Source organism: Nerophis lumbriciformis, linkage group LG23 (genome assembly GCF_033978685.3).
Source record: "Nerophis lumbriciformis linkage group LG23, RoL_Nlum_v2.1, whole genome shotgun sequence".
In the NCBI taxonomy this organism is placed as follows: domain Eukaryota; kingdom Metazoa; phylum Chordata; class Actinopteri; order Syngnathiformes; family Syngnathidae; genus Nerophis; species Nerophis lumbriciformis.
Genome location: NC_084570.2, coordinates 36,646,661 through 36,674,336, shown reverse-complemented (window position 1 = coordinate 36,674,336; position 27,676 = coordinate 36,646,661). Strand labels below are relative to the sequence as shown.

At 34.8% G+C, this 27,676-nt stretch overlaps 1 protein-coding gene across 2 annotated transcripts in view; it reads right to left on the bottom strand.

Annotated features, from left to right (window-relative positions):
* Window positions 1-27,676, bottom strand: part of prex1 (phosphatidylinositol-3,4,5-trisphosphate-dependent Rac exchange factor 1) — a 245,354-nt gene that overhangs the window by 144,446 nt on the left and 73,232 nt on the right. For both annotated transcript variants that reach the window (XM_061985632.2, XM_061985633.2), the window contains exons 5-8: window positions 27,070-27,171; window positions 24,013-24,174; window positions 9,187-9,320; window positions 8,997-9,112 (exon numbers count right to left, since the gene is read on the bottom strand). In XM_061985632.2, the coding sequence (XP_061841616.1) occupies window positions 8,997-9,112; window positions 9,187-9,320; window positions 24,013-24,174; window positions 27,070-27,171 (514 nt within the window). The remainder of the gene's footprint in view (window positions 1-8,996; window positions 9,113-9,186; window positions 9,321-24,012; window positions 24,175-27,069; window positions 27,172-27,676) is intronic.

Genomic DNA, 27,676 nt, shown 5'->3' with positions numbered 1-27,676 from the left:
CATGCATATATATAATGTAATTATTTTGGGAATTATTTGCATTTTATTTATATTGTGATGGTAATTAAAAAAAAAAAAAATTTAATAAAAATAAATAAATAAATAAATATATATATATATACATATAAATATATACACACCCACCCACACACACACACACACACATTTATATATATATATATATATATATATATATATATATATATGTATGTGTATATATATATATATATATATATATATATATATATATATATATATATATATATATATATATATATATATATATATATATATATATATATATATATATATATATATATATATATATATATATATATATATATATATATATATATATATATATATATATATATATTCCCTTCTTATTATTATTTTAACTATCACCACAAATAAATTCACAAAATATTTGCAGTTTTACTTTTCTTTAGTTTGCATGTCGATACATTTTGTGTGGGGGAACATTTCAGAAAAATATACAAATTTCACATTGTTTTTATATTTTTTTACATTAATATTATTATAAACAAAATAAAAATACATTTTGCAAAAAGAATGATATTCTACTTCCACCACTACCTTTTGACATGAATAACATCCCAAAAGAGGTTTTTGACTTGGGTCTACTGTCACATAAATATTTGTGCCACTTGAAGGGGGAAGAAAAGCTCCGGTAGTTCTCACATGCTCGGGGAGTGTTTTGTCTTCTGGAAAGATCAATGCACGCCAAAGTCAAAACATTCGAGAGTTGATGTTGTTCTCTTTGCGGTTGTGAAACTGCAAAACATTCTGGCGTTTACTGAAAAGAGGAAACACGTGAGCGAGAGGAAGACAGCGTTTCTACACTAGCGCGCGCACACAGTCAACCACATCCAGCCCACAGACGAGGCGTTGGCACAGCAATTCTGTGCATTCGCACCTCGGGGGCTGCAGCCACACCTCCAACTGTATCTTTGACACCAAGAAAGAAGGAAAAAAAAGTTGGTACTCGGCCGGCTGTGTGCTACTTCCTGTTTGAAACTCAGCACAGAGAGTGATGCCCCACCCAAACCGTCAGCTCCTGACAGATTCACAACATTGGTGGAAACTGTAAACAAAGCAATAGCAAATTAAAGGAGGGGCGTCACAGCAAGCAGCATACCATGCACTGTCTCCAAGAAATCATCAAAGCATGACCAAAGACTAGATGATGTACATTAAAATGTTATTCATTGTCTTGTTTACTTCATTTATCATTACACTTACAACCGCATTTAAATATTGCCAACAGTCGAGTAGCATACCATGCACTGTCTCCAAGAATTTATCAAAGCATGCCAAAAGACTAGACAATGTACATTAAAAGGTATTTTATAGTCTTGTTTACAGTATGTTTCATTACACCTACGAACACAATTAAACATTGCCAACAGTCGAGCAGCATACCATGCACTGTCTGCAATAAAACATCAAAGCATGACCAAAGACTAGACAATGTACATTAAAATGTATTTTATTGTCTTGTTTACATCATTTATCATTACACTTACAACCGCATTTCAACATTGCCAACAGTCGAGGAGCGTACCATGCACAGTCTCCAATAAAGACAGGGACACCAAAGCATGACCAAAGACTAGACCAGGGGTCGGCAACCCGCGGCTCCGGAGCCGCATGCGGCTCTTTGATCACTCTGATGCGGCTCAGCTGCATACTTGCCGACCCTCCCAATTTTCACAGGAGGTTTCCGGATTTCGGTGCCTCTAGTAGAAATCTCCCGGTATTAATATTCACCGATTTTAATCCTAGCAATAATAATAAGGGCATGCCATGATGGTATAGCATTTAGCGCCCTCTACAATCTGTACAAACAGCGTGCCCCCACAACCTTTTGTTGTATGCATCTACTACTTGCACACGCAAGTGACAGCAAGGCATACTTGCTCAACAGCCACACAGGTTACACTGACGGTGGCCATATAAAACAACTTTAAAGGGGAACATTATCACCAGACCTATGTAAGCGTCAATATATACCTTGATGTTGCAGAAAAAAGACCATATATTTTTTTAACCGATTTCCGAACTCTAAATGAGTGAATTTTGGCGAATTAAACGCCTTTCTAATATTCGCTCTCGGAGCGATGACGTCACAACGTGGCGTCACATCGGGAAGCAATCCGCCATTTTCTCCAACACCGAGTCAAATCAGCTCTGTTATTTTCCGTTTTTTCGACTGTTTTCCGTACCTTGGAGACATCATGCCTCGTCAGTGTGTTGTCGGAGGGTGTAACAACACGAACAGGGACGGATTCAAGTTGCACCAGTGGCCCAAAGATGCGAAAGTGGCAAGAAATTGGACGTTTGTTCCGCACACTTTACCGACGAAAGCTATGCTACGACAGAGATGGCAAGAATGTGTGGATATCCTGCGACACTCAAAGCAGATGCATTTCCAACGATAAAGTCAAAGAAATCTGCCGCCAGACCCCCATTGAATCTGCCGGAGTGTGTGAGCAATTCAAAGACAAAGGACCTCGGTAGCACGGCAAGCAATGGCGGCAGTTTGTTCCCGCAGACGAGCGAGCTAAACCCCTTATCGACCCTAGCTTCCCTGGCCTGCTGACATCAACTCCAAAACTGGACAGATCAGCTTTCAGGAAAAGAGCACGGATGAGGGTATGTCTACAGAATATATTAATTGATGAAAATTGGGCTGTCTGCACTCTCAAAGTGCATGTTGTTGCCAAATGTATTTCATATGCTGTAAACCTAGTTCATAGTTGTTAGTTTCCTTTAATGCCAAACAAACACATACCAATCGTTGGTTAGAAGGCGATCGCCGAATTCGTCCTCGCTTTCTCCCGTGTCGCTGGCTGTCGTGTCGTTTCCGTCGGTTTCGCTTGCATACGGTTCAAACCGATATGGCTCAATAGCTTCAGTTTCTTCTTCAATTTCGTTTTCGCTACCTGCCTCCACACTACAACCATCCGTTTCAATACATTCGTAATCTGTTGAATCGCTTAAGCCGCTGAAATCCGAGTCTGAATCCGAGCTAATGTCGCTATAGCTTGCTGTTCTTTCCGCCATGTTTGTTTGTGTTGGCTTCACTATGTGACGTCACAGGAAAATGGACGGGTGTTTATAACGATGGTTAAAATCAGGCACTTTGAAGCTTTTTTTAGGGATATTGCGTGATGGGTAAAATTTTGAAAAAAACTTCGAAAAATATAATAAGCCACTGGGAACTGATTTTTAATGGTTTTAACAATTCTGAAATTGTGATAACGTTCCCCTTTAACACTCTTACTAATAATGCGCCACACTTTGAACCAAAACCAAACAAGAATGACAAACACATTTTGGGAGAACATCTGCACCTTAACACAACATAAACACAACAGAACAAATACCCAGAATCCCATGCAGCCCTGACTCTTCCGGGCTACATTATACACCCCCGCTACCACCAAACCCCGCCCCCACCCCAACCCTGCTCCCCCACACATCATTCCCCCCCCCCTCCGTGCGTCGGTTGAGGTGGGCGGGGTTTGGTAGCGGGTGTGTATAATGTAGCCCGGAAGAGTTAGGGCTGCATGGGATTCTGGGTATTTGTTCTGTTGTGTTTATGTTGTGTTACGGTGCAGATGTTCTCCCGAAATGTGTTTGTCATTGTTGTTTGGTGTGGGTTCACAGTGTGGCACATTATTAGTAAGAGTGTTAAAGTTTTTTATACCGCCACCGGCAGTGTAACCTGTGTGGTTGTTGACCAAGTACGCCTTGCTGTCACTTACGTGAGCAAGCAATAGCCCCATACAATGTGTGGCTGGGCCTGGCACGCTGATTGTAGTGGGCGCTAAATGCTGTACCATCACGGCACGTTCGAGAGAATAGTTGCCCTGAAATTCGTAGTCTGCCGTAAAAATCGGGAGGGTTGACAAGTATGACCCTGTCAAGCGTCATTCGTATAAAACTCGCGGGCCGCACTAATATTACATTTTCATATTAAGGTGTGGGCCGCGTGTCTGAGACCCTTGGTTTATACATAGCACAAAGCAAAAAAAAAACTTCGTATGCAGCGTTATTTCATTTTAAATTTCAAATGATTTTTGTGGCTCTCATTGTTTTCTTAAATTTGTGAAACTGGTCAAAATCTCTCTTTGAGTGGTAAAGGTTGCCGACCCCTGGACTAGACGATGCACATTAAAATGTATTTCATTGCCTTGTTTGCAGCACTTATCATTACACCTACAAACACAATCAAACATTGCCAACAGTCGAGCAGCATACCATGCACTGTCTGCACTAAATCTTCAAAGCATGACCAAAAACTAGACAATGTACATTAAAATGTATTTTATTGCCTTGTTTACAGTATTTTTTATTACACCTACAAACACAATAAAACATTGCCAACAGTCGAGCAGCATATCATGCACTGTCAAACGTCAGCCTGACTTGATTTACTTCATTTATAGTTCGAAGACCCGGAGTCAAAGTCCATTGCTGTCGTTTTTTTCTTTGAGATTAAAAAAAAAAGCAAGGTATAGCAGCAATCAGCATACCATGCACTGTCTCCAAGAAATCATCAAAGCATGACCAAAGACTAGACGGTACATTGAAATGTATTTTATTGCCTTGTTTACATCATTATAGTACACCTACAACCGAATTTAAACATTGCCAACAGCCGAGCAGCATACCATGCACTGTCGAACGTCAGCCTGACTTTGATTTACTTCATTCATAGTTCGAAGACCCCGAGACAAAATCCCCAGTTGTCTTTTTCTTCTTTCAGCATTCAAGAAAGAAAACAAGGCATGGCAGCAGACAGCATATCATGCACTGTCTTCAATAAAGACAGATACTTCAAAGCATGAGACTAAATTACATTTACAATTGATCATTTTCGTACTGTTTGAAAACTTATTAAATTGCCCTATTTTCTATACGTTGTTTAACCTTACACCTGCAAGTCCTCTGTCCGAGCAGCATACCATGCATTGTCAAACGTCCGCCTGCCTTTGATCTACTCCATTCATAGTTCGAAGACCACGAGTCAAAGTTCACTGTTGTCTTTTGCTTTTTTCAGAGTTCAAGAAAGAAAACAAGGCATAGCAGCAAACAGCATATCATGCACTGTCTTTATTAAAGACAGACAGAGGCTTCAAAGCATGAGACTAAACAACATGATTTATCGTTTTATATACATATATCTATTTGCCATATGGTAAATGGGTTATACTTGTATAGCGCTTTTCTACCTTTAAGGTACTCAAAGCTCTTTGACACTATTTCCACATTCACCCATTCACACACAATTAACACACTGATGGCGGGAGCTGCCATGCAAGGCGCCAACCACGACCCATCAGGAGCAAGGGTGAAGTGTCTTGCTCAAAGACACAACGGACGTGACTAGGATGGTAAAAGGTGGGGATTGAACCAGGAACCCTCAGGTTGCTGGCACAGCCACTCTCCCAACTGCGTCACGCCGTCCCACATATTTACAGCGTTTATCATTACACCTGCAAGTTAGCAGTCAGACTTTAGCCAAAAGCCAAGCAGCATATTATGCACTGTCATCTTCTCCAAGAATGGTTCAATGTGAGCAGTTGTCTTTTTCTTCTTTAGAATGACAAATAAAATGCTTTGGCGCGCTCCACAGCCCACAGTTTTAACTTGATCGGAACCGTTCCAGTATCAAAATATTCGGCCCCGACCGGGAATCGTCATTTTTCAAAAAATATCCCAGATTACCCAGAACTCTCGGGTAATTTTTCCCATTGAAAACAAATGGGCCATTTTTCAAACTTGCACAATTTCCACTTTTCTCACGCGATTTGAACCGTCCCAACATCCACACACTCCACTTACCTTGGACAACCAAACTACCATTTTCCAGGTTCAAAAGAATACCAGGAATTCCCAGAATTCCCGGTTTTCCAAAGCCCTATTTTCACCTCTTCCTGGAAAGTTTTCACAGTCCACATTTTTCAACCATTTTTGACCAGTCCACCTTCAAAACATTCCTCTTAGTTTGGAAAACAAAACTACTATTTTTTTTTTTCGCGGAAATGCCCGGTTTTCCCGAAATTCTGAAATACCTGTTTAAATTCAAACCGTTACTACGTCAACATTTTTTAAGCGATTAAAATAATTCCAACACCAACTCATTCATATCATCTCGGAATACTGTGCTAGTACCAATATTTTCAAAAGTTCACAGTTTCCCAAAATTCCAGGAATTCCCATTTAAATTCAAACAGTTACTACGTCAAATCTTTCAACCGATTCAAAAAATTCCAACACCAACCCATTCATATCGTCTAGGACAATTGTACTCGTATCAATATTTTCAAAAATTCACGGTTTTCCCGAAATTCCCAAATGTCCAGGGAATTCCCATTCAAATGAATGGGAGCATTTCTCAAAATTCTTCGGATTTATAAACCCGAATCGGACATTTTCAACCATCCAACCACACTACTCTTCCGATAAATTAAATGCAAAACATGTTGTCCCTTTTCCAAAATTCCCAGTTTTCCCGGAATTTCCGGTAATTTTCTCCCCTTTGACAATGAATACATCCCACATTTCTCACCAGATTTGAACCGTTCCAACATCCACACTCCACTCATCCTGCACATTCCAACCAGCATGTTTCCCGGTTCCAAACATTCCCTGATTACGTGTAATTACCAGGAATTTCCCTCTATTGAAAATAAATGGGCAATATAAAAACTTCTCCATATCCCACATTTCTCAACCGATTTGAACCGTTCCAACATCCACACACTCCACTCACCTTGGACAACCAAACTCAAAGAATTCCAGGAATTCACATAATTCCCAGTTTTCCAAAGCCCTATTTTCACCTCTTCCTGGAAAGTTTTCACAGTCCACATTTTTCAACCGTTTTTCACCTTCAAACATTCCTCCTAGTTGGGACAACAAAACTACCATTATTCTTTCCGCACAAATTCCCTGTTTTGCCGAAATTCCTGTTACTACGTCTACATTTTTCAACCGATTAAAACAATTTCTACACCAACCCATTCATATCATCTAAGACAATTGTGCCAGTATCAGTATTTTTAAAAATTCACGGTTTTCCCGATATTTAAATTCAAACCGTTATTATGTCAACATTTCTTAAGTGATTAAAATAATTCTAACACCAACTCATTCATATCATCTCGGAATACTGTGCTAGTACCAATATTTTCAAAAGTTCACAGTTTTCCCAAAATTCCAGGAATTCCCATTTAAATTCAAACTGTTACTACGTCAAATTTTTCAACCGATTCAAAAAATTCCAACACCAACCCATTCATATCGTCTAGGACAATTGTGCTTGTATCAATATTTTCAAAAATTCCCGGTTTTCCCGAAATTCCCAAATGTCCAGGGAATTCCCATTGAAATACATGGGAACATTTCTCAAAATTCTTCGCATTTTTTCAAACCCGAATCTGACCTTTTCAACCATCCACCCACACTATTCTTCCCATAAATCAAACGCAAAACATGTTATCCCTTTCCCAAAATTCCCAGTTTTCCCGTAATTTCTGGTAATTTTCTCCCCATTGACAATGAATACATCCCACATTTCTCACCAGATTTGAACCGTTCCACCATCCACACACTCCACTCACCTTGCACATTCAAGCCAGCATGTTTCCCGGTTCCAAACATACCCTGATTACCCGAAATTACCAGGAATTTCCCTCCTTTGAAAATGAATGGGCGATATAAAAACCTCTCCATATCCCACATTTCTCAACCGATTTGAACCGTTCCAACATCCACACACTCCACTTACCTTGGATAACCAAACTCAAAGAATTCCAGGAATTCCCAGAATAACAGGAATTCCCAGAATTCCTAGTTTTCCAAAGTCCTATTTTCACCTTTCACCACATTTTTCAACCGTTTTTCACCATTTCACCTTCAAAACATTTCTCTTAGTTGATACAACAAAACTTGCATTATTCTTTGCGCACAAATTCCCTGTTTTCCTGAAATTCCGAAATACCCCGTTTAAATTCAAACCGTTACTATGTCACCATTTTTTAACCGATTAAAACAATTACAACTCCAACCCATTCATATCGTCTAGGACAATTGTGCTCGTATCAATATTTCAAAAAATTCCCGGTTTTTCCGAAATTCCCAAATGTCCAGGGAATTCCCATTCAAATGAATGGGAACATTTCTCAAAATTATTCGCATATTTTTAAACTCCAATCAAACCTTTTCAACCATCCACCACACCACTCTTCTTATAAATCGAACGCAAAACATGTGGTCCCTTTCCCAAAATTCCTGGTTTTCCTGGAATTTTCGGTAATTTTCTCCCCATTGACAATTAATATATCCCACATTTCTGAACCGATTTGAATCGTTCCAACATCCACACACTCCACTCAATCTGCACATTCAAGCAAGCATATTTCCCGGTTCTGAACATTCCCTGATTACTAGGAATTTCCCTCCATTGAAAATGAATGGGCAATATACAAACCTCTCCATATCCCACATTTTTCAACCGATTCGAACCGTTCCAACCGCAATTGCAAAGTATAGTTGTGTTGTACATTTGTAGCTGTATGACAAAATAGCGCCACTGAACTGACAGCTGGTCGCAGCAGCTCTGTGCTCTTTTGTGTCCTCCTTTGTGTTGTTTAATGTTTCCCTCTGGTGTTTTTTACCTTTTAGTGTAAACCCTTTACACTGCACAACCATTTGTGGCACTTTTCGTGACTTTTTCTCTACTTTTAGCGCTTTTTTGTGGACTTTTCGAATCTGCACTGTTCTGTGGATGTGTGCGTAGACAACAGCAGCAACGTATAGTTAGCGTAGCATCGCTAATCATTGTTATTAAAGGATTTTGCATCCGACTTTTTTGTTTCCTTCTCAGCAAGATGAACGACACGCAGCATACCATGCACTATCTTGAATAAAGAGGCGTGTGTGATTGCTGAGCGGACACAAACCTGTTCCGTCCTCCACGTTTTCCACCTCCATCACCTCCGTGTTGATTCTGCCCCTGAAGACGTAAAGCGGGCCGTTGATGGACTTGGTCCTCTTGGTGGACTTCTTCCCAGAAACTCTACAAGAGAGGAGACGGCGGCGTGGTCACGTAAGACGTCACACACTTCATCTCGCCGCAGTGTACATTCTCACCTGGACTTCCTTTTGCAGTAGACCAGAAGGTTGTCGAACAGGAAGAAGACGCGCTCTTGAATGTTCCCCGCCGAGATTTTGAGGAGATTTCCATGAAGCAGCAACTCGGAGCAGATGTCTGTGAGGTTGGTGCCCTGAAAGCAAAAAGCATACCAGTCTAAAATAAGATGCAAAAAGGATTTCTATTTTCATGATTTTATAACCATGATAGGTTTTCATACAACCTGTCTGTTAAAAAAAAAAAGAAGAAAAAAATACCCCCTCCCCCCACACACACACAAAAAACCACAGGCTTTACTACACATCTTAAAATAAAGCTGCCAACTATCAATCAGCTGCAGACTTTTGTTTGTTCAGTCCGAGTAGATATTGATCCGATATCATCAAATAAACAATTATCATATATATATATATATATATATATATATATATATATATATATATATATATATATATATATATATGTGTGTGTGTCATAAGGGTGTAAACTAAAAGGTACATACACACATATATACATATATATATACACACACAGTCTATATATATATATATATATATATATATATATATATATATATATATATATATATATATATGTATATGTGTGTCATAAGGGTGTAAACTAAAAGGTACATACACACATATATATATATATATATATATATATATATATATATATATATATATATATATATATATATATATATATATATATATATATATACATACATATATCTATACACATATCTAAATGTATACATATAAATATACATATATACACATATATATACATACATATATCTATACAAATAGCTAAATGTATACATATAAATATACACATATACACATACGTATATATATACATATATGTGTGTGTGTTTGTGTGTGTCATAAGAGTGTAAACTAAAAGGTGTGTATATATATGAATATATATCTATATCTATATACATTTATCTATATGTATACATATATAAATATACATATATACACATATATACATGCATGTATACATATATACATACACATACATATATACGTATAAAAATATACATAAATATACATATATGTATACATACATATATACACATACATATATATACGTACACATACATACATATACATATACATTTTTAATTTTCCTGAGGGAATTCTCCTGAAGGAATCAATAAAGTACTATCTATCTATCTATATATACAGTATCGCTCTCTCATACTGTATATCCATACACATATACTGTATATGTATAAATATACATGTATACACATTCATCTATATATATATACATATAATTATAAATACATACATATATATGAATATACATATATGTATACAAACGTATATACTCAAATATGTACATATATACACACATATATAAATATATATACATATATCTATATCTATACATATATACAGTAATATACAGTATCTCTCTCTCTCATGGTAATTAAGCTATAGCTTGCAGCTAAACAACAGCTTAGCACGCAATTGCACACAAGCTCGACATACGTAATACTTATTGAACAATCTCCAGTGTAAAATAAATATAAACAAGTATTAAATAATTATAGTTGCATATTACTTACACATACAAAGTCTCCAAGGCAGTATTGGAACGTATCCAGTAAAAAACGTGTCCGCATCGTTCAACTTACCACGCCGTGACTTATTGTGACCACTGGGTGTTGCAAAAAAAACCCACAAAACAACTATCACTCCACTTCAACTTAAAGACAGCATACGTCCTTTCCAGACTGTTAACAATGAATAGTTCCGTTTGACTCATACACACAATAAAACCTTTTCTAAAATTCCACACAACAATACAGGATGTGCTATTCAGGCTAACATCAATATCGATATTGGAAGTGGAAACGTTGTGTCGGGACACCTGTAGCACCGTAGCTCACCTAGCTATGGTAGTGTTGCTAACGTTCGTGTCCCGCTCCTTATTGTTGTATTGTTGACATACAGACATGTTGTTGTTGGACAAGTGCACAGTTAGAGTTTCTAGCGCACTTTAAATTGAAAGATTGCAAAATGGAGGCGATTAAAAGGTGGCTTAAGGACTGGTGCACTGCACTTAGCATTGTCATCGGGCAGCAGCTGTAAAGGAAGGCACTAAAGACGTGAGGGAGTTCCCTTTTCTTCCTGCGGGAAACATAAATCCGCTTTAAGTAGGAGGGAGGAAAACAAAGACAAAGTATTGTGCTCTGCACTCAGCATGCACATCAAGTGCTGCCTTAAAGGCAATCATATGCACGATGGGCACATTGCCACTGAAATGTATATATTGATTTTTATTTATACACTTCTAAATGTATCGCATTTTCTAAAGGTCCTAAAATGCCCAACAATATATTTCTATAAGGGATAAAAAACATAAATTAATATATGTAATATATGTATGTTTTATGTTTTTTTTTATTTTTATTATTTGTCTTATGTGTCTTATTATTCTTAATAATAATAAGTCACATAAATAGAAATTTTTTCTTCTAAAGCCAAATAAAATAAAAAAATACTCTGTATGAGTGTGTGTATCAATCAATCAATCAATCTTTATTTATATAGCCCTAAATCACAAGTGTCTCAAAGGGCTGCACAAGCCACAACGACATCCTCGGTACAAAGCCCACATACGGGCAAGGAAAAACTCACCCCAGTGGGACGTCGATGTGAATGACTATGAGAAACCTTGGAGAGGACCGCATATGTGGGTAACCCCCCCCCTCTAGGGGAGACCGAAAGCAATGGATGTCGAGTGGGTCTGACATAATATTGTGAGAGTCCAGTCCATAGTGGATCCAACATAATAGTAAGAGTCCAGTCCATAGTGGGGCCAGCAGGACACCATCCCGAGCGGAGACGGGTCAGCAGCGCAGAGATGTTCCCAGCCGATGCACAGGCGAGCGGTCCACCCCGGGTCCCGACTCTGGACAGCCAGCACTTCATCCATGGCCACCGGACCTATGCCCCCCCCCCCTCAAGGAAAAGGGGAGCAGAGGAGAAAAGAAAAGAAACGGCAGATCAACTGGTCTAACAGGGGGGCTATTTAAAGGCTAGAGTATACAAATGAGTTTTAAGATGGGACTTAAATGCTTCTACTGAGGTAGCATCTCTAATTGTTACCGGGAGGGCATTCCATAGTACTGGAGCCCGAATAGAAAACGCTCTATAGCCCGCAGACTTTTTTTGGGCTCTGGGAATCACTAATAAGCCGGAGTTCTTTGAACGCAGATTTCTTGCCGGGACATATGGTACAATGCAATCGACAAGATAGGACGGAGCTAGACCGTGTAGTATTTTATACGTAAGTAGTAAAACCTTAAAGTCGCATCTTAAGTGCACAGGAAGCCAGTGCAGGTGAGCCAGTATAGGCGTAATATGATCAAACTTTCTTGTTCTATTTGTGTGTGTATATATATGTACATGTACAGTATATATGTGTGTGTGTGTGTGTGTGTATATATACATGTATGTATATATATATATACACACATGTGTATATATGTATATGTACAGTATACACACACACACACACACACACACACACACACATATATATATATACAGTATATATACCAGTGACGTGCGGGGCCTCACCTGCCATCATGGTAAGAAAAAAAAACGTAAAAAGAAAAAAAAAAAATTAAATTGTTATATGTATTCAGTGATTATACTATAAAGTTATTTTCCATTTAACTTCACCAGTTTTAGATTATTTTTATTCAAAATCGCTGAATTTTCACATTTGCCGTTCAAATACTGAGAAGAGACGGTGCGGTGATCAGCAGCCAGTTGAGGCACGTCACTCAGTTGAGCCTCACCATGGATTGCGCAATGACTCGGCTAACTGCTGGCCTGCTGTGCAGTGAGACCGTATTGCTATATGAATTATATTATACATTTCCATAGTTTAGTTAGCTGAGGTATATAATGTACAGTGTGTTTTGTCAACAACCGTATGTGTGTAAAGTATTTCTTGTGCTGAGCAATCATAAAACTGCTGCGACGACGCACTGTGTGAGGCTCGCAGTAATCCCGCCTCCTGGTGCCGGTTAATGCACCCCCGCCGCAGAATGCACCCCTCGACGGGAGCGCCACACCAACCAAAGCCCACACCCAAACCCTCCACGTGCAAGACCGAATCCACCCAAAAAAAGTCACTTAACATGAAGCCAAAAAGTGCAAAAACAACAATGCTCGCGCCGGAGGAGCCGTGAACGACTGCAGGGACACAACATTAGGTACACCTGCAGACTGCAGCACGGATGTCATATTTCATTCATTCACAACTCCTCCAACACGAACACCACTGTTCCCGCACTTATAAGTAAAGGTAAGACCATAATAAAGTTTTTTTAATTAAATGTGCTTTTTTGTGTGCTACAGTTTGTATGTGTAAAGTTAAAGTTAATAATAAATAATGATAAATGGGTTATACTTGTATAGCGCTTTTCTACCTTAAAGGTACTCAAAGCGCTTTGACAGTATTTCCACATTCACCCATTCACACACACATTTACACACTGATGGCGGGAGCTGCCATGCAAGGCGCTAACCAGCAGCCATCAGGAGCAAGGGGTGAAGTGTCTTGCCCAAGGACACAACAGACGTGACTCGGAGTTAAAGTACCAATGATTGTCACACACACACACTAGGTGTGGTGAAATTTGTCCTCTGCATTTGACCCGTCCCTTGATCACCCCCTGGGAGGTGAGGGGAGCAGTGGGCAGCAGCGGCGCCACGCCCGAGAATAATTTTTGGTGATTTAACCCCCAATTCCAACCCTTGATGCTGAGTGCCAAGCAGGGAAGAATGCTGGTATGAGCTTTTAAACATAACCCGTTAACTGCTGCCAATCAAATGGTGAATAAGATACTCTTTAGGGTTCATATGTTTGTAAATCTGACTGTGATGAAGTCAGTGCCTCACCAGCCATCAACCTCACCGCATGTCACTGATATATACTGTATATATATATATATATATATATATATATATATAAAATATACATATATACAGTATATATATACTGTATGTATATGTGTATATTCAACATTTTAGTTAGTCTTTTTTAGTTGACCTAAATAAAAGCAAAAAAATATATAACATTTACATTTAAAAACCATGATCATTATTCAAAATTAAAATTGTTTTTTTAATCAACTAACTTAATTGAATAGAAAATATTCATCAAACAAAACACAATCACTATTCAAAATGAAAAGGATCGTCTTTTTTTAAAATTGACTAAAATAAAAGCAATGAAAAATATATATAATATACATTTGAAAATCATGATCATTGCTTAATTTTTTTTAAATCAAGCTCAGTTAAATGAATAACAAATAAAAATATTAATTACAAAAACATGACGAATATTCAAAATTTAAATGATTCTCTTTCTTCGTTTGACCTAAATAAAAGCATTACATATATAAAATATAGATTTAAAAATCATTATTATTCTTCAAAATTAAAATAGTTTTTTTAAATCAAGCTAAATTAAATGAATAACACATACTAATATTTATCTAATCATCATGATCATTATTACAAATGAAACTTGTTTTTAAAATAAAATAAAATAAAATAAAATAAACCAATAAAAATATTCATTTAAAACATGTTCATTATTCAAAATTAAAATTGTTTTTTTTTTATCAAACTAAATTAAATAACCAACAAATAAAATATTAATTTAAAAAACATGATCATTATTAAAAAATTAAAAACTGTTTAAAAAAAAAAAAATCAAATGACTAACAAATTCTAATATTGATTTAAAAACATGATAATTATTTAAATGATTGTCGAGGTATATAAAATAAAAAATACAATGTATTAAAAACCATGATCTTATTAAAAACATTACATTGAGTTTTTGGTAAACTGCCATTGTTCTTGTCTCTCTTTCTTAGTATTAGTAACACACATATTATATTCTAAGTTCAATAAAATACTTTAAAAAAACAGTAAATACTGAATTTGATAGGAACAATAGTTTCACGTTACAACTTCCAGTCATTTATTTATCTTCTTCATTTCAGTAGTTTTACTAGCATGAAGAAGATTGGTTCTAAGATCATAATAAAATAAAATAAAATAAATCAAACTTTTTTTATTTGACTCACAACTTTGTTTACTGCTCTTTTTAGTCAGCATAAAACGGCTCACTTAATCATCTGGAACTCAATAGGGCCCCACCCCGGCCCCTCCCACTCTCGCAGACACAGACACATCCGTGCATCAGACCTGGACCACGCCGTGGTCTTTCATGTTGAGACACTGCAGAAACCCCCCGCCCTCTTCCTATAACCAGGACCCCACCCTCGCTCAAGCGGGGGATGGGCCCCAAGATCTTTAGTGGGATTTTTTTTCAACTGCCATTGTTCAAAAAATAATAAATCAAAAGCAATGTTGTTATGAATGATTTACATACTCAGGGCTTTAAATAATCCACATCAAATATTTACATTTTAAAAACTGTGTTTTTGCCATAAAAAACAGGTTTGCCTTTGGGGAAAAAAGGGTATAAAATTTAAAAAATTAAAAAATTAAAAATGTCAGGAAAGGGATAGCTCTGAAGTTGATCTACAAATATTTAGGTGTTGAAAGTAAAAACACTTTAATGTCTGGGACCCTTTTGGGTCCCAGGGACCTTTAACGTTCACCAAAAAGTTGTGCGCCCTAATGGTTTTGAAAATGAAAAATACCAACATGGCCCCTCACATGCTTTCATTTTTTAGTGTGTGGCCCTCAGTGGACCCCCCTGGGCTAAAGTGACCAATCATACGTAGCAGTGTTACAATGACAGAAAACTTTTTTTTTTAATTGAAAAAATTACTTTATATAAACGGATAGATATGAAGTTTATTAGAGCTTTAAGTGTTGAAAGTAAAAATAATATATATTGATGTATGACTTATGTTTAACACTTTTATGAGTGGGAGCCTTTTGGGTCCCCAAGATCTTTGGTGTGATTTTTTTTTAAAATATCATTGTTAAAAAAAAATTATAATAAATCAAAAGCAATGTTGTTATGAATGATTTACATACTCAGGGCTACAAATAATTCACATCAAATATTCACATTTGAAAAACTGTGTTTTTGCCATAAAAAACAGAGTTTCCTTTGGGAAAAAAAAAAAAGAGTATAACATTTTAAAAAGATAACAAAATGTAAGGAAAGGGATAGCTCTGTAGTTGATCTACAGATATTTAAGTGTTGAAAGTCAAATATATATAAATTTTTAACACTTTAATATCTGGAACCCTTTTTTGTGCGCCCTAATGGTCTTGAAAATGAAAAATACCAACATGGCCCCTCATATGCTTTCATTTTCTAGTGTGTGGCCCTCAGTGGAAAAAGTTTGTACCCCCCTGGGCTGAAGGGACCAATCACACGTAGCGAACGGTGTTACAATGACTGCAGAAATGACAAATATGTGAGAGAGTGTTGGTAATCTTAGATGTTTTTTAAGAGGGCTTCATAGAGAGAATCGATCCTATTCTAATTACCTGCATTGTTAGCCGCCTCTTACTAGCAGTTTTTCCTCATTTAGAACACAGAGGAAGGGAGTTTTCTTTTAAAGCGGACATCACAGGTGTCCAAAAAGCAGCTCTGGGGCCATTTGCGACCCGTAACTATTGTTTTTTACAGCACGCGGCACATAAAAAAAAAAAAAAGACAAAAAAAACATTAAAAAGTGAAATAAAAGAGCAAATGTAACTAGAAAATGTTGCAATGTTGACACTAATAACACAGAGCTGCCAATTTTTCCTTTAAAATTGTCTTTGCAAAAAAAAAAAAAAAAAAAAAAAAAAAAATCATAATCGACAAAGAGTTTTGAAGTTTATCTAGAGATTTAAGTGTTGAAAGTAAGAATAATATATATTGATGTATAACTTATGTTTAACACTTTTATGAGTGGGGGGCCTTTCAGGTCCCCGAGAGATTTAGTGTGATTTTTTTTAAACAGACATTGTTCAAAAAAGTAATAATAAATCAAAAGCAATGTTGTTATGAATTATTGACCTACATAAGGCTCGAAAATAATTCACATCAAATTTTCACATTTGAAAAACGGTGTCTTTGCCATAAAAACAGGGTTATCCTTGGGGGGAAAAAAAGGGTATAAAACATTAAAAAAATAAAAAACTTTATGGAAACAGATAGATCTGAAGTTGATCTATGGATATTTAAGTGTTGAAAGTAAAAAAACAACAACTATATATGACTTACGTTTTTTAACACTTGAATGATTGGGACTTTTGGGTCCCCGAGACCTTTAACAGTCACCAAAATTTTATTTGAAAAAAGGGACATAAAATATTTTATAGCAACGGATAGATGTGAAGTTGAACTAGACCCCTTTAGGTCCCCGGGACCTTTAACAGTCGTTAAAATGTAGGGGAGCCTTAATGGTTTTGAAAATGAAAAATATCAAAATGGCCCCCCGCATGATTTAATTTTCCAGTGTGTGGCCCTCAGTGGAAAAAGTTTGGACCCCCCTGGGCTGAAGGGACCAATCACATGTAGCGAGCGGTGTTACAATGACTGCAGACATGATAAATATGTGAGAGAGTGTTGGTAATCCTAGATGTTTTTTAAGAGGGCTTTTATAGGCGGAATCGATCCTATTACAATTACCTGCATTGTTAGCCGCCTCTTACTAGCAGTTTTTCCCATTTAGAACACACAGAAAAGGCAAATATGTGCGTTCTGGTCTCACACGAGGATTGTGGATGATTAAAAAACTGCAGTTTTCCTTGAGAGTTGATGATAAATCAAATGTTTTGCTGCGGATGTGATGTTGAACTACGACCGATGGTCAAACGTTGACATCTTTGTGGAAAAAGAGAGGCTTTGTTTTCTAGCGACGAGATGTCCGAGTGGGGCCCACTCTCTGGGTCCATCCTTTACGCTCTCTGCCCCCCAAACACCCTCCCCCTGCTTGGGCAGAGTGCCGCTTGGCATCCCCTTGGCACCCTGTGTGGGTGGATTGTCCCTCTGAAGACAAGGCCTCCGTTGTGGTGGGCGAGGGAGGCGTGAAAAATGCACCGGAGCCTTCAATCGGTCTGTGGCCCCCCGATGGGCCCACTCCACCCTTTAGTTATGAAGAGCCGGTGGTGCTAGCATTTCAAACAAACCTCAGAGTCATATATTTTGGTACTTGACGCGGACAGTTAACATTTGAGCACGCTAATGTTAGCATGCTAGATTTTTTTTTAGCAGGTCTACGACTCTGTCAAATCTTTTTTCACTTGACAAATAATACATGTTAGCATGCTAATGTTGGTATGCTACCTTTTTCATCTAAATGTATAGGTGTCCACTTCAGTTTTGGTACCTCATGCATGCTAACAAGTAATGGGTCCGGCAACACCGATGCATGCGTCGAGCTCATAGAGCAAAACCCTGTGTCGGTGCGCGTACCGCTTTTAGAAAGTCACGTGACCGATCATGAGCTGTTTTGGTCACGTGACCGATACGTGAACTGTGTTGCACTGACGCCTCCTCTGTGCCCTGTGAGCGTGTCTTTTCTACAGCCGGAGAAATAATAACTAAGAAGAGAAATCGTCTAAAATGTAATACGTCGGAAAAACTTTTTTTTTTTTTTTTTTTATAAAAATGTGTAAAAAAATAAAATTAAAAAAATTCCCAGTCCACAATCATCCACAACACGTTCTTTTAGATTTCCATGTTATGATACATGTTCACATTATTTATTGACTGTATCTAAAAAAGATAAACATATATTTTTATTTAAATGAAGATATGAAATTATCCTAAATGAAATACAATGACTTGGTTTATATTATTGTATATACTAGGGCAGGGGTCACCAACGCGGTGCCCGCGGTCACCAGGTAGCCTGTAAGGACCAGATCAGTCGCCCGCTGGCCTGTTCTAAAAATAGCTCAAAGAGCAGCACTTACCAGTGAGCTGCCTCTATTTTTTAAATTTTATCTATTTACTAGCAAGCTGGTCTCGCTTTGCTCGACATTTTTAATTCTAAAAGAAACAAAACTCAAATAGAATTTGAAAATCCAAGAAAATATTTTAAAGACTTGGTCTTCACTTGGAATAAGCGGTAGAAATGGATGGATGGATGGGGCTTCACTTGTTTAAATAAATTCATTTATTTTTTACTTTGCTTCTTATTACTTTTAGAAATACAACATTAGAGAAAAAAATACAACCTTAAAAATGATTTTAGGATTTTTAAACAAATATACCTTTTTACCTTTTAAATTTCTTCCTCTTCTTTCCTGACAATTTAAATCAATGTTCAAGTATTTTTTTTTTTTTTTTTTTTTTGTAAAGAATAATAAATATTTTAGCTTCTGTTTTTTCGACGAAGAATATTTGTGAAATATTTCTTCAAACTTACTATGATTAAAATTCAAAAAAATTATTCTGGCAAATCTAGAAAATCTGTAGAATCAAATTTAAATCTTATTTCAAAGTATTTTGAATTTCTTTTAAAATTTTTGTTCTGGAAAATCTAGAAGAAATACTGATTTGTCTTTGTTAGAAAAATAGCTTGGTCCAATTTGTTAAATATTCTAACAAAGTGCAGATTGGATTATAACCAGAGGTGGGTAGTAACGCGCTACATTTACTCCGTTACATCTACTTGAGTAACTTTTGGGATAAATTGTACTTCTAAGAGTAGTTTTAATGCAACTTACTTTTACTTTTACTTGAGTATATTTATAGAGAAGAAACGCTACTTTTACTCCGCTACTTTTATCTACATTCAGCTCGCTACTCGCTACTAATTTTTATCGATCTGTTAATGCACGCTTTGTTTGTTTTGGTCTGTCAGACAGACCTTCAAAGTGCCTGCGTTACTGGTGACGTTTCACTCCGTTCCACCAATAAAATGCAGTCACTAGTGACGTTTGACTCCGTTCCACCAATCAGATGCAGTCACTGGTGACGTTGGACCAATCAAACAGAGCCAGGCGGTCACATGACCTGACTTAAACAAGTTGAAAAACTTATTGGGGTGTTACCATTTAGTGGTCAATTGTACGGAATATGTACTGTACTGTGCAATCTACTAATACAAGTTTCAATCAATCAATCAAAAGTGTGAAGGAAAAAAGACACTTTTTTATTTCAAACGTACATCCCGTCGCAAGCCTAAAGACTGACTGCACAGTTCCTGTCTTCACAATAAAAGTGCCGCTCCATCGCGCCTGCGCTTTCAAAATAAGAGTCTCCGAAAGCCAGCGCAAACAAGCTCGCACGCTACGGAATTTGCAGCCAATGTATTTCTTGTAAAGTGTGTGAAAACGAATATGGAAGCTGGACAAATAAGATACCAAAAACCAACCACTTTCATGTGGTATTAGACAGAAAGGAGGAACTTTTTTTCTCCTGCATTTGAAAACGTGGACGTTAAGCACTGCTGTCTGATTACAATCAATGCAAGTCATTAGAATCAGGTAATACACCAACTTATATTCTTGTCAACATGAAAGAAAGGAATCTATATGTGTTAAACATGCATGTATATTCATTAAAACACCTTTAACATGTAAACAAAAACGGCAAAATAAATAAATATAAATGATATACTGTATATATCAATGTATGTGTATATATATATATATATATATATATATATATATATATATATATATATATATATATATATATATATATATATATATATGATATGTGATATGTGTGTGTATGTTACTCATCAGTTACTCAGTACTTGAGTAGTTTTTTCACAACATACTTTTTACTTTTACTCAAGTAAATATTTGGGTGACTACTCATTACTTTTACTTGAGTAATAAATCTCTAAAGTAACAGTACTCTTACTTGAGTACAATTTCTGGCTACTCTACCCACCTCTGATTATAACCAATTTAAAACATGTTATCAAAATTCTAAAATGTATCTTAATCAGGAAAAATTACTAATGATGTTCCATAAATTATTTTTTTTATTTTTTCAAAAAGATTCAAATAAGCTAGTTTTTCTTTTCTTTTTGTCGGTTGAATTTTGAATTTTAAAGAGTCGAAATTGAAGATAAACTATGTTTCAAAATTTTATTTTACATTTTTTCGTGTTTTCTCCTCTTTTAAACAGTTCAATTAAGTGTTTTTTTCATCATTTATTCTCTACAAAAAACCTTCCGTAAAAGGAAAAAAAAATGTACGACGGAATGACAGACAGAAATACCCAATTTTTTTATATATATATAAATTTATTTATTTAGCTATTCTTGTTTAAATCACACTTACGTGTAACTTACAAATGACAATATATTTATTTATTTAAGTGTGTATCAAACTGGTAGCCCTTCGCATTAATCAGTACCCAAGAAGTAGTTTTTGGTTTCAAAAAGGTTGGTGACCCCTGTACTAGGGCATAAAATCAGTGTCAGTTGAGTCGGTCCATAGGTTGCCTGTAGGGATTTTTAATGTCCAGCAGATGTCAGTATTTAGTGACACAGTATCGACACAGTATCAATACAGTTTTGTAAAGTGTCGAAACGCTTCATGACGCCTCATCAACCCATCACTAATGCTAACGCTAGCAGGTTAGCATTTTAAACAAAGTACACACCTCGGCTCAATTCTTTAAATGTAGCTACTGCCATCATGTGGAGTCACTATAAAAACATAGTCAAGAGGTTGCCTACAGCCACAGCCATAAATACCAATGTTTTAGAGCCATCCATTGGTGCATTAAAAATGTAATCAACCTCATATTAAATAACAAAAATTGGGATAGTAATTAGGATTGTCATGATACAATTTTTTCCTCTTCCGATATTGGAGTCTTGAGAATTGATCCGATACGATATCAGCAGGAATCATCAATACTTTTTTTATTTAGTAGTGTGGAATGTTAGAAAAAGGTTTGATCAGGGGAAATGAGTCAAACAGAGAACAATGGAAAAACACTAACCTATTGGCCGTGCCAGCAATCAGAGGGTTGCTGGTTACTGGGGTTCAATCCCCACCTTCTACCATCCTCGTCATGTCCGTTGTGTCCTTGGGCAAGACACTTCACCCCTTGCTCCTGATGGCTGCTGGTTAGCGCCTTGCATGGCAGCTCCCGCCATCAGTGTGTGAATGTGTGTGTGAATGGGTGAATGTGGAAATACTGTCAAAGCGCTTTGAGTACCTTGAAGGTAGAAAAGCGCTATACAAGTATAACCCATTTATCATTTATCATTTATTTAAAAAAAAAAAAAAAAAAAAAAAAATTCAATTCAAACATTCAGGAAATATATAAAATGTTAAAATAATAAATCATGAATTTAAGCTCATGACGCAGTAAGTTGAATGTACACGTTTGTTACTGGAGACTTTCAAATACACTTCTGCCTTGGTCTCTTTGTATGTGTAAGCAATATGCAACTATAGCTATTTGATACTTGTTTAATTTTTTTTAATTAAAAAAAGAATACAATTAAAAGGTATATATAATAATACAACGTAAAAACATATTCATAAAAAATACAAAGTAAATTACAAAAAAATACAATTAAAATTAAATTAAACCATTAGAAAATATACGGGGAAAAAAATTAATAAATCATGAACTTAAGCTCGGCAGCACGGTGCTACTGGGGTTAGTGCATGTGCCTCACAATACGAAGGTCCTGAGTAGTCCTGAGTTCAATCCCAGGCTCAGGATCTTTCTGTGTGGAGTTTGCATGTTCTCCCCGTGACTGCGTGGGTTCCCTCCGGGTACTCCGGCTTCCTCCCACCGCCAAAGACATGCACCTGGGGATAGGTTGATTGGCAACACTAAATGGGCCATAGTGTGTGAATGTGAGTGTGAATGTTGTCTGTCTATCTGTGTTGGCCCTGTGATGAGGTGGCAACTTGTCCAGGGTGTACACCGCCTTCCGCCCATGTGAAGCTGAGATAGGCTCCAGCACCCCCCGCGACCCCAAAAGGGACAAGCGGTAGAAAATGGATGGATGGATGAACTTAAGCTCATGATGTGGTAAGCTGAATGAAGTGGACACGTTTGTTACTGGAGACTTTCTAATACGCTTCTGCCTTGGAGACTTTGTATGTGTAAGTAATATGGCACTATAAATATTTGATACGTGTTTAATTTAGTTTAAAAAATAAAAGATGCAAAAAAAGAAGAAAAAATGAATACTATTTTTTTTTTTAATATTATAATAATAAACATTCATAAAAAATAAATAAAAGAAAGAAATGTAAATCAAACACTTAGAAAACATAAAAAATGTTAAAATAATAGATCATGAATTTGAGCTCATGACGCAGTAAGTTGAATGATGCGCACATGTTTGTTACTGGAGACTTTCTAATACACTTCTACCTCGGTCTCTTTGCATGTGCAAGTAATATGTAACTATAACTAATTGATACTTTTTAATTATAATTTTTTTAATTAAAAAAACAATACAATTTAAAAAATAATATTATAATACAAAGTAAAAACATATTCATTAAAAAAAAAAAATATATATATATATATATATATATATATATATATATATATATATATACATATATATATATATATTAAACTATTTTTTATTAAATAAAATAAAACAATTAGAAAATACACGAAAATTAAAAAAAAAAAGTCATAAAGCAAAGCTTATGACGTGGTATGTTGAAGTAAGTAAGTAATATGACACTATAAATATTTGATGCTAGTTTAAATATATATTTTTTCATTGAAAAAAAGAATACAATTAAACAAATAATATAATGACAAAAACATATTGGAATATCTATCACAGCGGAAGGCGACCAAGTAAATGTCAGTGACCACAGCGTCATGACGCCCGCTCTCACCTCCCAGCCCTCGATGTGAGACTGCAGCTGCTCCAGGGCCTCCAGTTTCTCCATCTGACGCTTGGTCTCGTTGATGTTGGAGCAGACCGCCTTCATGGTCTGCAGAGCCTCCTCCACGGCCGGGTAGTCGGCGTGCTTCTTAGGGGTGCGCTTCAGCAGCTCCTGAAGAAGAAAAATTATATTAATATTCTATTAATTTTATTACAATTATTGTAATGTTATACACAATTATTTGATTTAATAGTGTATTTTTTTAATGTTTATATATATATATATATATATATATATATTTTTTTTTTAATTAAATTAAATTGCTTTTCATAAAAATATATTTTAAAACATGACCAATAAATGATCCTGGAGGGATTCCACTCAGCACAAAACATTTTTGGACAATTTAAATAAAGCTAATATTTAAATATTACTGTATATATGACATATTTATATAGAAATGTATATATTTAATTATTATTTTATTTAAATTAAACATGTATTATTATTATTATTATTATTATTATTATAACATATTTTTGGACAATTTAAATACAGCTAATATTAAATTATTACTGTATATATATGACATATTTATACAGAAATGTATATATTTAATTATTATTTTATTTAAACTACACATGTATCATTATTATTATTATTATTAGAAAACATATTTTCGGACAATCTAAATAAAACTTGTATTAAATTATTACTGTATATATGACATATTTATGTATAAATGTATATATTTAATTACGGTACTATTTTATTTTTAAAAAAAACATGTATTATTATCATTATTATTATTATTATTATTATTAGAACATATTATTTTAAATCTCAAAAATAGAACAATGACAATAATTTGATAATATAACATATTCAATTATTAATGTTTTCATTAAAAAATTTATTTAAAACATGGCCATGACTATTTTAACTGTTTTAAAATATATTTTAATTCATGAAACAATATTCTAAAACATGACTAATGAATTCTCCTGGAGGAATTCCACTCATCCAAAAATGTTTTTGGACAATTTAAATAAAGGTAATATTAAATTATTACTGTATATATGACATTTTTATATATAATTGCATATATTTAATTAATATTTTATTTAAACTAAAAAAAACCTGTATTATAATTGTTATTATTATTAGAACATATATAACTATTATTTTTTAACCACAAAAAATAGAACAATGACAATAATTTGATAATGTAACATTTATTTAATGATCAAAGTTTTAATTTTTTTAAATATCTAAAACGTGACCATTACTATTTTAACTGTTTTAAAATAATTTTATTTCATAAAACAATATTCTAAAACATGATTCCACTCAGCCCAAAATTTGGGGGACAATTTAAATAAAAATAATGTCCTATAAAATATCTAATTATTACTATATATATGAAATATTTATATATAAATGTAAATGTGTATTTTTTTGCTTAAAATACAAATAAAATGTATTATTATTATTACATATTTAAATATTTTTTATCACAAAAAACAAAACAAAGACAATAATGTGATAATAAAACATATTTGATTATTAATGTTTTTAAATTAAATTGTAAAAAATTATGGAAATTACCTTTTTTTTTTCAAAACATTTTCTAAAAGATAACAAATTACTTATTATTATTACAAATATATTTTAAAACATGACTCATAAATAATCCTGAAGGGATTCCACTCAGTCTACAAATGTATTTGAAAATTTAAATAAAGGTAATGTCATATTATATATTACGTTATTACTGTATACATGATACATTTATATATAAATGTAACTATTTATTTGATTAAAATAAAAATAAAAATATTATTTATTATTATTACATATTTATTAATTTTTTAATTCACAAAAAACTAAACAATTAGAATAATGTGATAATACAACATATTGAGTTATTAATGTTTTCAAATTGAAATAAAAATAACGGACATTACCTTAATTTTAATTTTTAAATACATTTTTAGGCAGAGTGGAATCCCTCTAGGATAATTTACTAGTCATGTTTTAGAATATATTATTATTGATAAAAATATATATTTTTTTGATTCATAAAAAAATATTCAAAAACATGACCAGTAAATTATCTTTTATTTCATTAAAAAATATTCTAAAACATGGCCAATAAAGTTTCCTGGAGGGTTTCCACTAAGCCTACAAATGTATTTGACAATGAAAATAAAAGTAATTTCATATTTTATATTACATTATTACTGTATACACAACATATTTGTATATAAATGTAAATAGGTAATCTTTATTTTATTAAAGTAAAAAAAGATGTATTATTATTATTATTATTATTATTATTGATACTACATATTTAATTATTAATTTTTAAATGACATAAAACAAAATGACACAAATAATTGTATAACATTTAATTATTAATGTTCTTAAATACAAATTAATAATTCATTTCAATTTCAGCCTAAAAAAAAAAGTTTAGAAAATGAAAATTAAAAAGGTAATTTTATATTCTTAAAAATGTAATTATTTGTTTTTATTTTATTATAATACAACTTAAATATATTAGTATTATTTGTATTACTGCATAGTTAAAATGGTTGTATAATTTGAGAATATAACATATTTAATTATTTATGTTTAAAAAAAAAAAAAACATTAACATTACATTAAATGATTAGTTTTGGGAGGAAAAGAAATAATTAAAATCATGGGTTGCAATGTTAAGTCTTTTTTTTTTTTAAATTAAATTAAGCCATAACCACAGATGACTCAAGCACAATCATAAACAATATTTGTTTTCATAGCAGGACAGCAGTTTGACTTCAGCTTAAAATATTGTTCCTTGCGGGCAAGCAGTTGCACACCATTAAAAAAATAAAAAATAATAATAATACATTTAAACAAACAATGTGCTGTGGCACTAAGTGCAATGACCTTTCACACAGACACATTATTGAACTCCTGGTCTACACCTTTAAAAGTCAAATCCGGTGAGCATAACGTGCTGCTCTAAAACGTCAACGATGCCTTCAAGAATGTTCCAAAAGTATGAATTTGAATTTTCACCTTCAGCAGCAGAGGATACTTGCAGATCCTCTGGATGGGAGAGAGGAGGTAACCCTCTAGCGGGACATCCGTGCTCTTCTTGCCTCCCAGCAGCATGCAGTGCTGAAGACAGAAGGTGACAAGTGATGAAGCGTAGAAATGCAGTGATGGGACGTCTTCACGCTTTGAAAACTATGACAACATTTAGTCGAGAATGGCAATTTCATGGCACATTATGCCCCCTTTGCAGCACAGGATACCACCATTACAGTGGGAAAATACTCCAGCAGTGAACAGAACACTATGACTGTGGACTGAGACTTCTAGGGAGTGCATACAGGCAGGCGGAGTCCATACACACTACTGAACCACATTGTACTGTAGTCGTTGGACATGTCATTTTTCACTTTGATATTTATTTCAGTCATGGGCTGACTATGGTTTCCACATGTGCTAAAGTCCGTTCTAGGGAGTGCATACAATCAGGTGGAGTTGTATTCTTCATCCCACAAGACTTGGAAGTCCAACATTTTACATCTAAGGAAAAGTGCAATCTGTTGCCGAAATAATGTATTCTGACTTTATTGAGAGAAGTCAGTTGTAGACACATACCAGCATTACTGAACAC